General features: G+C 39.9%; 2 protein-coding genes across 2 annotated transcripts in view; both read left to right on the plus strand.

Annotated features, from left to right (window-relative positions):
- The window catches only part of LOC139647306 (immunoglobulin-like and fibronectin type III domain-containing protein 1), a 28,614-nt gene extending 20,715 nt beyond the window's left edge, over positions 1-7,899 (plus strand). The window contains exons 13-25 of the mRNA XM_071523189.1: positions 589-705; positions 1,954-2,078; positions 2,375-2,516; positions 2,609-2,902; positions 3,563-3,859; positions 4,685-4,864; positions 4,959-5,087; positions 5,497-5,805; positions 6,163-6,248; positions 6,673-6,865; positions 6,971-7,267; positions 7,382-7,708; positions 7,810-7,899. Coding sequence (XP_071379290.1) covers positions 589-705; positions 1,954-2,078; positions 2,375-2,516; positions 2,609-2,902; positions 3,563-3,859; positions 4,685-4,864; positions 4,959-5,087; positions 5,497-5,805; positions 6,163-6,248; positions 6,673-6,865; positions 6,971-7,267; positions 7,382-7,708; positions 7,810-7,814 — 2,501 coding nt within the window. The 3' untranslated portion in view covers positions 7,815-7,899. The remainder of the gene's footprint in view (positions 1-588; positions 706-1,953; positions 2,079-2,374; positions 2,517-2,608; positions 2,903-3,562; positions 3,860-4,684; positions 4,865-4,958; positions 5,088-5,496; positions 5,806-6,162; positions 6,249-6,672; positions 6,866-6,970; positions 7,268-7,381; positions 7,709-7,809) is intronic.
- A 1,495-nt stretch (positions 7,900-9,394) lies between these two features.
- On the plus strand, positions 9,395-14,486 carry LOC139647307 (uncharacterized abhydrolase domain-containing protein DDB_G0269086). Its single transcript, XM_071523190.1, has 5 exons — positions 9,395-9,673; positions 10,814-11,301; positions 12,025-12,187; positions 12,689-13,391; positions 13,545-14,486. Coding segments are annotated over exons 1-5 (1,635 nt in total). The 3' UTR covers positions 13,547-14,486.
- The last annotated feature ends 1,344 nt before the right edge of the window (positions 14,487-15,830 follow it).

Here is a 15,830-nt window from a genome sequence, read left to right on the forward strand (position 1 = left end):
TCATCTTCAGAGCTGTGCTTCTTGTCCATTTCGTTAACAGTGTCTTTCCGAAGAATGTCCTCTGTTATGTTACTCTGTCTGTGTGTTTCATATTTGACATTGTTTGTTTGTTTTAAAACAATACTTGCTTGGTTAAACTCTTGATTCAGAATTTATTGAAACTCACTGTGGAAAGTTCAGTGTGTACTACTTGAATTTCATGGCTGTAACACAGATCCAAATGAACCAAGTGATTGTGATGGGAATGAGAACTCTACTGGTCTTGACAAACGTTCAAGCTGTATGAAGCAAGGCCAACAGCCACAAGATGTAGTCACTGGTAAGAGACCACAATTTCTTGGCGTTTGTCAGCAGCGATAATTGGTCTGGCTTCTTGGCAAGATTTTCTTGTCTGTTTGTTTGCAGACCTGTTAATTTCTTATGTGTTTGTTAAATGACTTAATCTTTGTTTAACTAACCCCACATTCTCTTTTGATATAAAACATCCTTTGTTGCAGTTTCTGCTGCCTGTGAGACTCTTACTGATATTATAATTTAGAATCAAACTTCAGTTTTTGCGTGTTCAGGCTTGAATATTTTAATTTTAAGGTGAAAGCACAGATCCAAGTGCCCAAAGTGAGTATAACGAGACTGAGGACGCCACTGGTTCTGCCACGCATTCAAGGCGTAAAAGGCAAGGCCCATTGATACAAGATTTGGTGATTGGTAAGCAACCAACTATGGTGTCTTCATTGAATGAAAGGAATGTGCTCCAGTTGCATCCATTTGAAATGCTGGATAGAGCAAATACTTGACGCACACATCTGCATCATCCATTGACGCTGCTCACTGAAACATATTAGAAGCCTGTCTAGCAAGTTCTGCTACATTTTAAACTTTGCTAGATTATAGAACACCATGATGCTGTGAACTTCAGTTGGCTGATCTGTAGCACTACTTGGTTCCATTTTCTATTCTGTTAAGTGACTAAATTAACCTATTCTACATGTATTACTTCAGATGATGAGAATGAATAAGTTGTAATACTAGTGTACTAATCTCAACTGTAATTTCATAGGAGCAGCTTTACGCAGTGGCTACTTAAAACTAGCAAAAACACTAATCCAAATAATTATTACTTAACCACAATCCTTAATGTACTGATGTTATTCAGTTATTATCAGCTAGGTTTGTTATATAATTCTGCTGTTGCATGTTAAATGCTGGTTTACATTGGTAATTTGTATGTGGTCCACAATGGATAAACAGGAATCTGGGTTTAAGTTGTTGTTTTTTTTAACATTATTATTATAAAGAAGATGCAAGCTTTCGTCATTACAACCTTGAAATTGTGATTCTATTCAGTGAGGAAAATACTCTTTGTCTCCACTGCAATATTTTTTTTCTGCAACTGATGACAAAAGAACAAGAGCAAATGGAAAGTACACACAAAATAATGGTTGAAGAACTGTATTAAGAAGCGTTTTTTATATAAAAGAAGAAAATCAATACAAATGAACTGAGAAAAGAACACTTTGAGAGGATGAATAATACCTGGGAATCGAAGAGAGCAAGACTACAAAAATGCCTGGAGAGATTGAAAACAAGCAAGAAACTGAAAAAAGAAGAGTGAAAATTCTGGAAGAACAATTATATTAAATATATTAATTCACTCAGTGCAAAAGTAACCTGTAACTTTCAAAGAAGAAACATGTTCAACATGGAATTGCTTGGAGCTTTGTGCCCCTGAGTTTTTGAGTTTTTCACCTGTTCTTTGAAAAAGCCAATGGAATAAAGGCTTTTTACCTTTTTCTATGAAGAGTGCCTTGGATTTTTTTTCTTCTTTGATGCAGTCACTCCACAGCAAAGAGCACCCTCTACTGAAGATTTTGACAATATACACCCAAATGTAGCACTCTCTACTACACAAATAAATATTTACAGTCTCTAACTGCTTGTTGTTGTGTATGTCAGATCCAGGGGTTCAGTTCATCAGTGGGTTGTCTGATGTCAATGCCATCATCGGAGAGACTGCTGAGATAACATGTAAGCTCAGCAGCGAAGACTGTGAGGGAGCCTGGTTCAGAGACGGCAAGAAGGTTAGTCTAAAGGACAAGCTCGTCATTTTTGTGGGTACCCATAGCACTGTCATATGATGACAGTTAAGAAATTCCATAAAGAAACAGCATTTCTCTGTATGTTTTTATATTATTGAGAAATCTGGAATCCATTTGGTTCACTTTTAGATACACAGTCTATGGACCCACATGTCAAAATGGTGGCATTGTCCTTTAATTCCGTTGTTACCAATTTGAATGAATGACTGATCTATTTGCAAACTTTTTTGTTGCTTGCTTTTTGTTTATTTTCATTTATGTGACCCCCCTCCTATCAGATATCCACAGATGACAATTTCATCATCACTAAAGAAGGTGCAACCCATAAACTGGTCATAAGCGGCTGCAAGGAGGAACACTCTGGGAAATACCGTTTTGAGGCAGATGGTCGTAAAACAGAGGCGATGATCAGCATCAAAGGTTTGAAGCCTTTGTCATGTGATAACGATAACGATGAATGTTGTCTGTCTTCCTTGAAATGACATAGCATTCTTTCCTGATCCCTTTTTCAGACCCTCCAAGGTTTGACCCTGTTGACCTGAGTGCTTTCACTGAGCCGGTGACAGTTAAAGTTGGGCAGAACGCCATCTTCAAACTGCCTTTTGTTGGCCATGAACCCATGAAGATCCAGTGGTACAGAGAGGGAGAGGAGCTCCTAGATGACAACAACATCAAGATAGAGAAGTCTGTAAGCCACAGCCGCTTGTTACTGAGCAAGTGCCAGCGGAAGGACACAGGAGAGATTAAGCTCAAGCTCAAGAACGAACATGGCATCACTGAGGCTATTTCACAACTAATTGTGCTTGGTGAGTGAATGAAAGGAAAATAATTCTGGCCCATAGAATCAAGAATCACTTTTTTTCCATATGCTCTACAGTTTGTATAATGATTCCCTGTAATGCAAAGACAAAAGGAATGTCTGCCTGACTAATAGGAAATGATAAACTCTGTGAATAGCTGCTGCAAAAAAAAGTTTATAGATGTTAATAAATCAACAGCAGACCGCAGTGTGTTCAATCTTATCCCTCATAGCTCATCCACATTATGGTTTAAATGAGGCCATTCGTTTCTCCATTAGTTGAACAGGGTGCTACATTTCACTGAGCCCATCTGTGGCGGGACAGATTTAGCTACTTATTATTTTGCCAAATGCAACTCTCAACCCTCAAACTATTCCTAACTGCAAGAGCTTCCAGTTTTGTTCTACTTGAAAAAGAAAGAATCCCAGGTTGTCATGATGTGACAGGTTAAACTTGTGGTTTGGAAATCTATATCAGAGGCTGACAAAAGTTAAAATCTTTTAACGTTGTCAGATTTTACCATCATCTCCCAATGAAAAGAAATAATACCTGGTTTGCGGTTTACTGTCTACTGCTCCAGTATAAATGCAGTATCAGCTCTCTCCTCAAATAAGCAGTGAGGAAGGTTTTTCAGACTTTAAACAACCAGTTTTTGTAATCTTTCAGACAAACCCACTCCACCCCTGGGTCCTGCAGAGATAATAGAGAGTTCAGCTACATGCATTGAATTAAAATGGAGGCCTCCGAAGGATGATGGTGGCTCCCCAGTGATTAACTACTTATTGGAGCGACAGCAGGTGGGCAGAAACACCTGGAAGAAAATAGGGGAGATCCCAGGTGTGCCCAGCTACCGCGACACGGGCGTGGAACACGGCCGGAAATACTGCTACCGCATCCAGGCGATGACCGCGGAGGGGATAAGTGACATGATGGAGACTGACGACATACAGGCTGGCACACTGGGTGAGCCAAACTCAAGTCTGTTGTTCTCTAGAATTTGGATTTAATGCATTGCCTGAAATTCATCTATACTCTCACTTAGAGCTAACATCTTCAGTTTTCATTTTCTATAATGTCTGTCCATAGTGAGAGAGAAGAAAGTAGAATTTGTCCAACCCCCTTATCTTTAATGTCTCATATTTAATGGATGTAGTGGAGGATAAACCCATCTTCTCCACCTACTCAGCTTACCCACTTTTTTTAGGGTGATATAAATCTTTATGAAATAAATGTATAGTATATATCATAGTAAATAGTATCAAACTGGTGTAAAATATACCAGGATAGGCTCTATTAAGGAATTAATGCTTCTCTGAAAATGTAATTGATTTTTGTTTATATTTGTGGTTGTTTGTGGTTGATCACTGACTCATAGCTGACTTATATCTACTTTTTTATTTACCACTACATCACGGCTCCATAGAGAAGGAATTAGCACAGATGGAGTTTGATAATTGGCAGGATGAATATACACCGTAGGAATTTATAGCACCATTATGTAAAGCTCATTTGGATGTGAACATTGAGACCAACTCAGTATGATCACAGAAAGACAGTCTTCCATTCATCGTTAAAGGAGCAGCTCTAGACTCTGCATTAGTGACTTCCCAGATAAGAGTTTCATTGAATTCTTAAATAGAGGTATTGGTAAATTGTTATTCCAAAATATTCTATTGCTAGTGAGCTAGAAGGAGTCTCAATCCATAAGTGCAAGAATAGTTAAATCTGCAGTAAGTAGACTCCAAACTGTCCCAAAAGTAATGTCTATTTTCTCCTGAAATGCTGCAGCTTTCCCTGGCCCTCCAGCACCTCCTAAAGTGGTTAGCGCCTCTAACGACTGCATAAACCTTTCCTGGGCTCCGCCAGCAAACACAGGAGGCTCACGCATCTTAGGCTACATAGTGGAGAAACGCAAGAAGGGGAGTAATCTTTGGAGCATTGTCAATGACATGGATGAACTGATAAAAGGTCTGACTTTTTTTTACTGTGGTCCAAACTGTCTTCATTGACAAACAGCAATTGTAGAACACTGATCTTTTTTGTTTGTGTGTTTTACTTGTAGAGAAGAAATATGCAGTGAAAGGCATTGTGGCAGGTATGGAATATGAATTCAGAGTTACTGCCATCAACGTATCAGGAGCCGGTGAATTCAGCAACCCCTCCGAGTTTGTTTTTGCAAGGGATCCCAAGAGTAAGTGATGTGCCTGTTTTCCTTTTAATACAGTGAGCCATAACTATTAGATTATAATAATACAGAATAATATTAACAAATATTAGATGATAGATAAGAATATTGACAAAATGTATAAAGTATTTTAAAATTCTGATGTTAGATTTTGAGTAATACAATTATTTAAAGATTGAAAATTAATTATTTGCTATTAAGTAATAATTTTGTAAATTAAATGTATTAATGGAGAAGATTTTAAATTATCCTATATAACAATAATAATAATATTTTAATTCATTCATAATCTTAATTTATAAAAGGCAACATGATAAAAATACAGAACCAGCTGCAGTCACATATATAAACCTAAATATTTGACATTATTTGACATCATCTTTTAATTTTATGACATGCTTCTTGTCTACTCTAGAGCCTCCTGGTAAAGTCATAGACCTGAAGGTGATGGAAACTTCATACACCCACTTGACTCTGGCATGGACCAAGCCTGAGGAGAAACCAGGAGTACAGGATGAGGCGAAAGGATATTTTGTGGAGATTCGGCAGGCTGAGTGCACTGAATGGTCCCGCTGTAATCCCAGCTCCATCATCATGACTTCCTTCAGTGTGAAAGGCCTCAAGTCCATGGACATGTACTGGGTGAGGGTGATTGCTACCAATGAGGGAGGAGACAGCGCTCCCCAAGAGCTGGCCAACTATGTCCTTGCAATGCCTTCACCTGGTACGTCACTCTCTTATTTGGAATTCAGAGGAACAATATGCAGTGTTCCTCTCTAGCATCTAAGCATTTAGCGCTTTGAAGAAGGCTATAGCTTCTTATAAACTAAAATAGTTCAAAATCCATTCTATCTCTCTAAAATCTATCTTTACTATCTTTATCCATTGCTCTTATTATTTCTCTTTTGCTAAACACTTTCTTACTCTTGGAAACTTGGAATTCTGGAAATCTAATTTGAATTATGGAATTTATTAATTTGAGTTTATTCAACTGTTGCAGTCAAGGTAAGCTAAATCCCTAAAATATAATGGTAAATATTGTTCCAAGGTCTTTTTTCATGGTTTTTATTCTCTGTTACAGTGAGGCCAAGATTCACAAACCGCAAGATGAAGAGTTTCATGGTGGTGCGAGCAGGCAACTCTGTCAGGATCACAGTAAACTTTGAGGTGGGATTTAATTTCAGTAATCCATATTTTAGCTTCATTATCGGCAACTAATTAATTCAAACCAAACGAGTGAAATTTGACTTCAAGGTCTATTTTCTGTCATTTCATTCATAATCCTGTGTATAACAACAATAATAGTCATAATAGTAATAATAATAATAAATAATCATAATCATAATCATAACCGTAATCATAATCATAATAATACTAGGGAAATATTTGTACTTGCCCATCAGACTGCAGGGTCAGCTACAGAACAACATCCTGGACATGGTGGGGATTTAGTGTATTTGCTCAAGGACAATTCAGCCTACAAGAAATCCAGGGGATATATTTAGGCTTACAACAGGGCAACACTTACAACCAGGTGCATTGTGTTGACATCCTCAAGATACTTCTGATGCTCTGAGCATGTTGTTAACAGGCCTCCCCACGGCCAGAGATCATGTGGCTGAAGGACAACGTACCTGTGATGAAGCGGGTTACAGTGAGCAACTCTGACGGCTCATCCCAGATGCTGATCCCCTCCTCTGAGCGCTCTGACTCAGGGATCTACTCCATTCTGGTGAAAAATCTGGCGGGACAGGAGACATACAGTATAGAGGTCAGGGTCACAGGTAATATATAAGTAACATAAAACTAAGGTGTGATTATTTATTATTTTGTTTGTTAAAGAATCTGGTGTCACAGCATATTGGCGGTAAAACTAATTCCTGTTACAGATGATCCAAAGCCTCCTGGACCGATAGAGTTGGAGGAAAATGTGCCTGGCACTGTGACAGTCATCTGGGAGCCTTCTCCTGATGAGAAGCGTGATGACCGTCTCCACTACACAGTTTCCAAACTGGACTCTACCAAACACACCTGGAGCACGGTGGCTGACAGACTCTTCAATAACAAGTTCACAGCCTGCAATATCATGCACGGGAGGGAGTACCACTTCCGGGTCTACGCCAAAAACGACATGGGCATATCTGCACCCTCTGAGTCACCAACCTGGGGAGTGGAGAAGAAGAAAGGTGTGTTTCTATGTCACATAAGCTTTGTTTTTGTGCAGCCTCACAGCATAAGCATGGTCTGGAATGACTCCAAAGGCCGAATATCATAATCCTACTGCTTCTCTTCTCTTATAGAAAAGTTTGTGGTGAGCTTACCAACCAAAAAGGACTGTGATCTGCGATGTGCTCCAACCTTCATTGTGCCCTTAAAGCTTCACACTGCACCCAAAGGCTATGAGTGCTATATGAGCTGTGCGGTGAAGGGAAACCCCAAACCTCGTATCACATGGTATCGCAATAACATCAGCCTCAACACTAATACCAACTACTACATCTCCAACACCTGTGGAGTTTGCTCCATGTTAATCCTCCGCGTCGGTCCCAAAGACATGGGAGAGTACAGCATCAGTGCAGAGAACGCACTGGGAAGAGCTGAATGCTCCACTATCCTCAGTGTCAGAGGTGAGAGGGAGGCAGAGCAGTGCTTTCATTCAAAGGCTACATAGGAAACAGCTTTGAAGTGAATACATGATACTAAATCCTTTTGTCTCCCTCCTATACAGAGTGAAGAAACTGCTGCAACCACAATATCAATAGCATTTATTTTAAAATTTGCATATCTAATACATAATGTTTGAATTTAAATTTCCAATGCATGGTTGTGCTGCTTGGAAGTCATGCACTGATTGCACTAATAAAAAGATGGGATACAGTAGGCCTATTTATTGAACTGGTATTGAAATGAAAATTAATTTTGTTTCTGTGAATAAATTACAAATAAAATATTTGCATTCCTGGTTTGAAAAATATTTCACTGTGGCGTTTTTAGTCCAAGAAATGAGTCAAAAAAAAGATGCAGAATGGAGATGGTTGTGATCTCCTTCACACTGGTTGATACAATAATAGGTAATAATAATAAATAATAGGTTATGTGACGACTATATTTATATTACAACATACAGACATACAGACAACATACAGCTGTACATATTTTAAGGGGTTAATGTTTTTGATGTATATTTTTATTGGTACAGAAATACACATTTTTGTTCTGATAGGGTAAGAAAGTTGCAAAAGGCTTCTATTTAACACATGTCCTCTTCAACAATCTTGATTGCACCCATCGATTTGCATCTAGGAGTCCTAGAATATCCTAGAATCATTTTGATAAGGATACACAAATAAGGATATACAAATATCACAACAAAACTTTAAAATATGCTATAGTTAGACTATAGATTAAAACACACTATAAAGCACTATTGATTACCACACTATACATAGCCTACTTATAGGAATATTAGCCTACACGAAGTTTATATAGATTTTTGTCAAATCAAAATCATAGGAAAACCTTGTGACACAATATTCCTTATATGAAAACAGATTGTATTTTGCTGTTATAAACAGCTGGTATCCTCTAGAGTGCTGTGCTAACGTAAAATATAACTATAGCAACCCTATAATATATTTGAGAAGGATGCTGTAGGCTAGTTATCACAGCAAAGTGTAAGCTGTCCCTACAGGAGGAATATTCTAGAAATATTAAAGTGATACCAAGGAGATTTAAAAAGTATGATAAGGCCACTAAAAGCTTACTACTGAGTACCACAGACACATTGTAATCCTTAGAGTGATATTATAGGAATATTATAATGATACCAGGTCACTATAAACTCACTGCTCAGTACCACACACACATTAGAAGCCCTCATAGGAATATTATAGTAATTTCTACATAGGCCCCCAGCCGTGGCCTCACCGAGGTAAGAATAGAAACGCTGTAGTTCACCACTGGACGTGTAGTCTTTCCATTAGATGACAGCAGCGCACATGGTGGCAGAGTCTCAGCCACTCCCGGCGGAGGATCGGCCCCTCACTCTCGTTACTCTTCCTGTAAGGGCGAGCACACTACCTACCGGTCCACGCCTCCCCGTCTCCCCCTCAGCCCAACCCCTTCGCTAATAACTCTCAGCTTTTCGCTACTTTATTGTGTGGGGATTGAAGGCAGATCCTCCCGTGCTGCGTCAATTAACGGAGCCGCCTGAAACAAATCGGCGCCTGCAGCTTGGTCGAAGCTTCCCGACACACCGGCTCCTCTGAATATCACCTCTGCCCGGCGAGAACATTGTGTCCTTTGTGGAAAAAATGACAGCCAAGCATCGGAAAGGGAAAGGCAACCACAAACATGAAGACAACTTTTTCAAACAAGAAGCCCTCGAGTCAGAGGTTCGCGGAGGAGGGAATAATTACACTCTCCTCTTCATTTTGTTTCTGATGATTGTAATTGGCGGTGCCACTGGCGCGTGGTTCTGTTTCCAGCAGCACCAAACTATAACCTACTTAGCAGACAGTCTCATGGGCATGCAGATGAAGGTTGTGAAACTACAGTCCTCACAGGAGGAGATTCGACAGTCAAACAGTAAGGTAAGGAATAATTAAATTAAATAAATAAGAGAATATGATTCTTAAGTTTGCAGCCCGAAAGCATAAGCCACTTCCTCTGATATATCCTATTCTGAATATACTAGTAAATCGTATTTTCATGAGCCCATAATTATGCCTAAACACTTTCATGAGATAAAAAATAGCCTCACCACATGCCAACAGTGCATGCTGCCAGTTGCAAGTAGGAAGGAAAGTTAAGAACTGCAGGCCTCTATCAGATTTCAAAATGCCAAGACCCTCATTGGAGTGAGTACAAAACGTTGCTATTTCTAACACCTAGACAGCTGCTGACGTTTGTAATGAGGCTTATTCTTGACCTACAATTGCAGCGGCTCTGACTTTACCAGGGACAGTGCAGTAGGCCTGCAGACATTCATCAAATATTAAAGTTCTCTGTTGAAAATGTCTGTATTACACCACCAGTCAAGAACACACTTTACTGCCAGAGCCAGTTGCCAAAATAATAATGCACACGCCAGTCGTGCGCCAAGGCTAAATTTAGTCTGTAATTTTGATATTGAACACTAGCTGAGAAGCTGTTTGCAAGTTTGTAGTATTATGAAAGGATAACATTAACTGATGTTTGTCTATTTCATGTATATTTCTGTAATGATAGATATTTGTCTTAAAAACATTGTAGGCAGGCTTGATATTTAAGATCTTCAAAGACTTGATGAAATAAGCATGAGAATGTTGTTTGAATGTTGACATGACACAAATCTGTCTGACCTTGTGCATGTGACACTAAACTGGCTGCTTTACACTGGAGTGAAGATATTTGTGACTCTACATTTTACTCTACCTGCAAAGTTAATAATATTCCAACAATTTTAAAGGGGTTTTAAGGCATGTACAATATCCTCTGGTAGGAGCAGTGTAGATTTAGTGAGTTTATTGGTAGAAACCATAGTAATTAACCTTAAAAGTGACACTTATTGACTCAGGTTACGACAGTAGTCCAGATATGACTTCTTCAGGAGGGAGCTTCATCTAGGCTGCACAACAGTTTTGCCACTGCTCACAAATATGATAGCAATGTCAAGCACCAGCTTATTGACACTGACAGACACTGGAAGTATCCAGCTTCACTCAACATCACTCCTCTGTGTTTGATTCCAGCAGCATGCTTCAGAGGGTCTGGAGCTTCGCCTTAATGCCCTGGAGGAGTCTTATGCTCTGGCCCAGAAACAGGTGGGCATGGCCTTGGCCACAGCGGAGCAGCTCAAGACGTCTGACCTCCCTGCCCAGGTGCTGTCCCTCCACACTGAGATGAAAACCCGCCTGACGGAGATGCAGCAAGCCACCGTGTCTCTGGAGCAGCTGAGCCAGCTGCAGACCATGCTGAAGGGGAAGAGTGAGGAGTTTGAGGACGTCAGGCTGCAGGTGGAGGGCCTGGCTGCGCTGAGCGCTGAACTCTCCCAGAGGGTGGAGGTCTTAACAGGGAGCCTGGGAGAAGCAGAATCAAAGCTGGAGGAGAGAGTTGGGCAGGTTGCCATGCTGAGCGCCACCCTGGATGGACAGGCGTCTGAGGTGTTCGGACTGAAGGAGCAGCTGGCCGGCTACAAGGGTCAGCTGGAGGCCAGTACACTGGAGATGGCTACTGTCAGGTAAATTTGAATCGGTAGGGAGAAAGCAGCAGCTTTTGGTTCTGTGGAAAAAATAGCTGGCCTCCTCTGACCCATAACTTTTTGTTGACTTTGTCAAAGCCCTGGTGTCTGCCACTGTCTGTGCCCTGGTCTGCCTCTCTGTCTTACTCTAGGCTAGTGTTGGTAGGCCCCATATCCATGGTGTAAGATTGCCCTGATCTGTATAAACATTTCCATGGTACTGACAATATCTGCAGCTGAATGGTTTTCTATAAAATTCCCTTTGTAATAGCCATGAAAAAACAGCACTCTTTGAAGCACATCTTATGTAAACATCATGGAAATGTGGTTCACAGGCTGTTGTTACTAATATGTCAGACTCAAAGAAAGCAAAGTTATGAAGCCATCAGTGCGTTCACCAATATTTCAGCAGTAACAATTCAGACTCCATAAGGCTGCAAAATTTATCATGCATAATCATGTCAATTTTGTTTCCAAAATTAATAATTAAAGGTGTATTGGTGTAACAACATTATTTGAAACATTTTATTTCACTTAGAATTCCTTCTGTAGTTGAAAATAGTGAAGTTGATAAAAGATGCATTGCAATGTGCAATTAAATAATTTTGTTCCCCAAATCAGGATTAATAATCGTGATCACAATATGTAGCAAAATAATTACAGTCTTAGGTTTTCACATGAAAATGGTTCTTGATTCTCTCACTGTGTGCGCCTGTCTTTCAGAGAGTTGCTGGAGAATGAACAGTCCCAGCGGGTGCAGCAGGCCGGTGTGGAGGAGCAGCTCAGTACGGTACGTCAGAGTCTGCAGGATCAGAGCACAGCAGCCCATAGTCTGCACTCTGAACTCAGGGCTCAGCTGGAGAACATACAGAAGCAGGTTGCCCAGGTAACCACTCCTGGAACTAACACATGAGCCAATCAAATTTCACTTTGTTGAAAACTATTTCAGTTAAGGCCAGCAAACTAAAAGACTGTTTACATGTAATACCCAGTGCAAAATAAATTGCCTTACAAGCAGTCATGTGTGGATGTGACATTGACATTCCTTTAAACACAAACTGTCAGCAATACAAAGCATAGAGGAGCACACATTATCTCCTTACTATTTTTGTTCACTGTGTGCCTGTAGGGAACTATGATGAGATTTTCATCTCATTAATTTGAAGAGGCTAATTGCCTGGCATGAATTCTCTGATGGATTCATAGATCTGTTACATTAAAAAAAAATTTAACTATTGCTGCAGTGTAGGTCTGTGTTCTGTATATCAGGTTTCTCTCGCCCCATTTACTGAGACCTCTGGATGTCCAGATTGCAGACCCAAATGATTTGCTGTCCTGACTACAGTCTAGTATGATCTAATATACTTTACTGCTTTCCTTATCTTAGGTGGGAGATGAGGTTCAGCCTGTGGAGCAGGTAGAGGATGAAACAGCTCCTGCAGCTCAAGACGAGGCAGCTCCAGCGACTGAAGAAGAAGAAGCAGCTCTTGCAGATGCAGAAAAGGAGGCTCCTGCTGCAGAGGAAGAGGAGGCACAGCCAGAGGAGCAAGGAGAGGAGGAGGCGGTGTTGCAGGATGAAGCTCCCGTTGAGCAGGGAGACTCTGTCACAGAAGAAGAAATTGCTCCTTCAGAGGAGCTGATGGAGTATCAGACAGAGCAAGATGCCACGGCAAAGGAGGCAGCAGATGAGACGCAGGTAGAAGAGGAGATATCTGAAGGTGATATGGCACAGGAGGAGTCACAGGTAGAAGAGGAAGACCACAAAGAAGAGGAAGAGGCATTTGAAGGAGAGAAGGCACTGGAGGAGTCTCCACTAGAAGAGGAAGAGGCCTCTGAGGGAGAGAAGGTATTGGAGGACTCACCGGTAGAAGAGGAGGAAGAATCTGAAGGAGAGAAGGCACTGGAGGAGTCGCCACTCGAGGAGGAGAACCATGAAGTAGAGGAGGAGGTATCTGATGGGGAAGAGGAACAAGAGGACATGCCAGCTGAAGAGGAGAGCCATAAAGAAGAGGAAGCCGAAGAGGAACTGGAAGAGCAGGCTGCGGAGGAGGAAGAGCCATCAGAAGACGATGCCCTACCAGAGGACAAATGTAAGTGAGAAGCGTATTGGGGAAAATGCTACTTTTCTGTAGTCAGTGACATCACTGCATTGGATAAAATGTATTGTTTTTGACTATATTGGCTTACTAATATGCTTAAAATGTCACATCCCTCCTAATATTTTCTGTATTGTTATTTTCCAGAGTACATGTGTGCAGAAAGGGCAGTCTTCAGCAGCTGACATACCCGCAGAGGAGAAGGGACACTTTCTCAGTCTACAGTCATAGTCTACAACTTGACAAATAGGAAGGCATTATCGATTGCTGATGTTTAAGTGCAGAATGCATAATGTGATTTCTCTCTGAAAAGCAGACCTAGTCACAACAATTCAGTCACTATGCTGGAGTCAGAGCTGAAACCTGTACCTCAAAAATGTGAAACAGCTGTCAAGTTAGCTAATGAGTAATTCAGGGTTTACCTGCCAATACCAACCTCAAGAGCCTTAATCTGTTCCAATAAGATAACTTTCTACAGAGTATTTTCCACGCTTCGGAAAGCCTCACTATTTATGCAAGCTCAGATGAAATTTTTAGTTCAGTTAGTCTTTACTAAACTGGAAAACTAGAAGCCAATGAGTAGACAAGCACTTATTAACACACTTGAAGCCATAAGTAATGCCTGTCTTGCTGACATGAAAACGTGTTTCTTTTTGTCACTGTCTGAAATGTGTCTTGAGACATTATTCTGGGGAAAAAAAAGGATGCAGAAAGTAATGTATTGTATCCCACTTGTTTACACAGGCAAAAACAGCCAACTAAAGCACTAGTATAGGAAGGGTGGCATCTGTGAAAAATCAACAAAAAACAATTCACTCAGTTTCTGAAGCATAGGGTGTACTGTAGTTGATAGGCTTTTTTTACTTTTTGACTTATGTCTGTATTTGGGTTTAAATACATCTTGAAATACCAGAGGTGTGATTTATATAGTTTGGCTCATTGTATTGTTTGCACTTTTTTAATTGATTACAATTCCAGCCAGCCAGAACACACCTGAAGTATTTTAAGATACATTTCTACCAAGATCTGATATTCACTTTTACAAAATACACTGTTATTGCCAAGGCATTGGTAACCCTCACTATTACTCATCTCACATCTGTTTTTAAAATAAACCCTGGTTCTTCCATTTTTGTATACTCAATTTTCCGTTCTGATGGTTTTTCTGTGTCGGTTTGTGGTCGTATTGAAAGCAGTGTTGCGCTAAGTAGCTAAATCCATACAGCCGGGTCCATCTGAGGCTTTATGGGTACATAGCAGCTCAGCTCCTACACTTTTCTGTGTCCTTATTGCTAACCTACTTAGGTTGTTTGATATTTATTTATATAGTCATTACGATTCCCATTAGCTGACACCTCAGCGACCGCAAGTCCCCCCTGGACACTCCCCCACACTCACATACGATAAGATTATAATCTCCCCACAGTATAAAAAGAAGCTTTTACTGTGTGTCAGTTAAATGGCTTTATGTTTTCTAATGGGAAGTTGGATATGAAAGCTGTCATAGTGGTCTCATTGTGTGGATGTATTCTTTATTGACTAACAATCAACGTCACTAATAGTACTACTTAGTCTGTCCCCTGGAACCAATAATTAAAAAGCTTTGAAGGGTTAAAGAATTATTTTTTCCTTTGTAATAGACATTTAAATTTCCAACCAAATTTAGCCATTAGCCAATGTTGTGAAATGAATGGAAGTCATTGGACTACTCTGTTCAGTTCTATGGAGGACCACACTAGTCACAATTAAATATATGTGTCAGTGAAATGAATAATTACATAAATACATAAGTAAATTAATAATTGATTGATCGTTTTCCTTTAATTTAAAAATTATTACATAATATTTTATAATTATTGTTTTCATAATAATATGACTATATTTAATTGTATTTTTATTTCATAAAAACTTGATATATTATTCAGAATTACATTTTTCAAAGTGGTTCTTTTATTTACCTTTTTCTTTTTTCATTGCTCCTCTTTTTATTTTATAATAACACTTTACATAATGTCTCAGCCGTCTGTCAATCAAAGTGAATGGGGTGGGATCTATTTGCTGATTGGGTAATCCTTTGCAATCAATTATTTTTCCTGGCTCTGAGGCTGGTCTTGCCCCATGGGCCAAATGACGTTATAAAAGTCATAATATTATGAGAATGAAGTGGTAATTTTGAGAAAAAAAGTCTAAACATTACTTTAATATATTGTAAAGTCCCTCAATAAGCAGACGATGTGACGTTAGCTGGTTATGCTGCAACTTTATTGTGGACAATAACACAGGCTACTGTGGGCCGTAGCCAACGCCAAAACAATAAAGAAACCTGCCGTAAACTCTGAACTAGCCTCTCCTTAGTCTGCCGCATAAAGGCTAACTACTGCTTCCTACTAGCAGACAAAACAATTTAATTTTTCTTGGCCCAACATCTGTCAT

Source organism: Centroberyx affinis, unplaced genomic scaffold (genome assembly GCF_046629955.1).
Source record: "Centroberyx affinis isolate AG114_WGS23_722 - 3 ecotype Tasmania unplaced genomic scaffold, CSIRO-AGI_Caff_v1 ptg001072l_1, whole genome shotgun sequence".
Classification (NCBI taxonomy): domain Eukaryota; kingdom Metazoa; phylum Chordata; class Actinopteri; order Beryciformes; family Berycidae; genus Centroberyx; species Centroberyx affinis.

What these genes read in the sequence shown, in the direction of transcription:
- LOC139647307 (XM_071523190.1), top strand. Translation starts at nt 9,395, where the DNA reads ATGACAGCCAAGCATCGGAAAGGGAAAGGCAACCACAAACATGAAGAC. An exon ending in TTCGACAGTCAAACAGTAAG is followed by an intron (nt 9,674 to 10,813) that starts GTAAGGAATAAT and finishes GTTTGATTCCAG; the next exon opens with CAGCATGCTTCAGAGGGTCT. An exon ending in CTGGAGATGGCTACTGTCAG is followed by an intron (nt 11,302 to 12,024) that starts GTAAATTTGAAT and finishes CCTGTCTTTCAG; the next exon opens with AGAGTTGCTGGAGAATGAAC.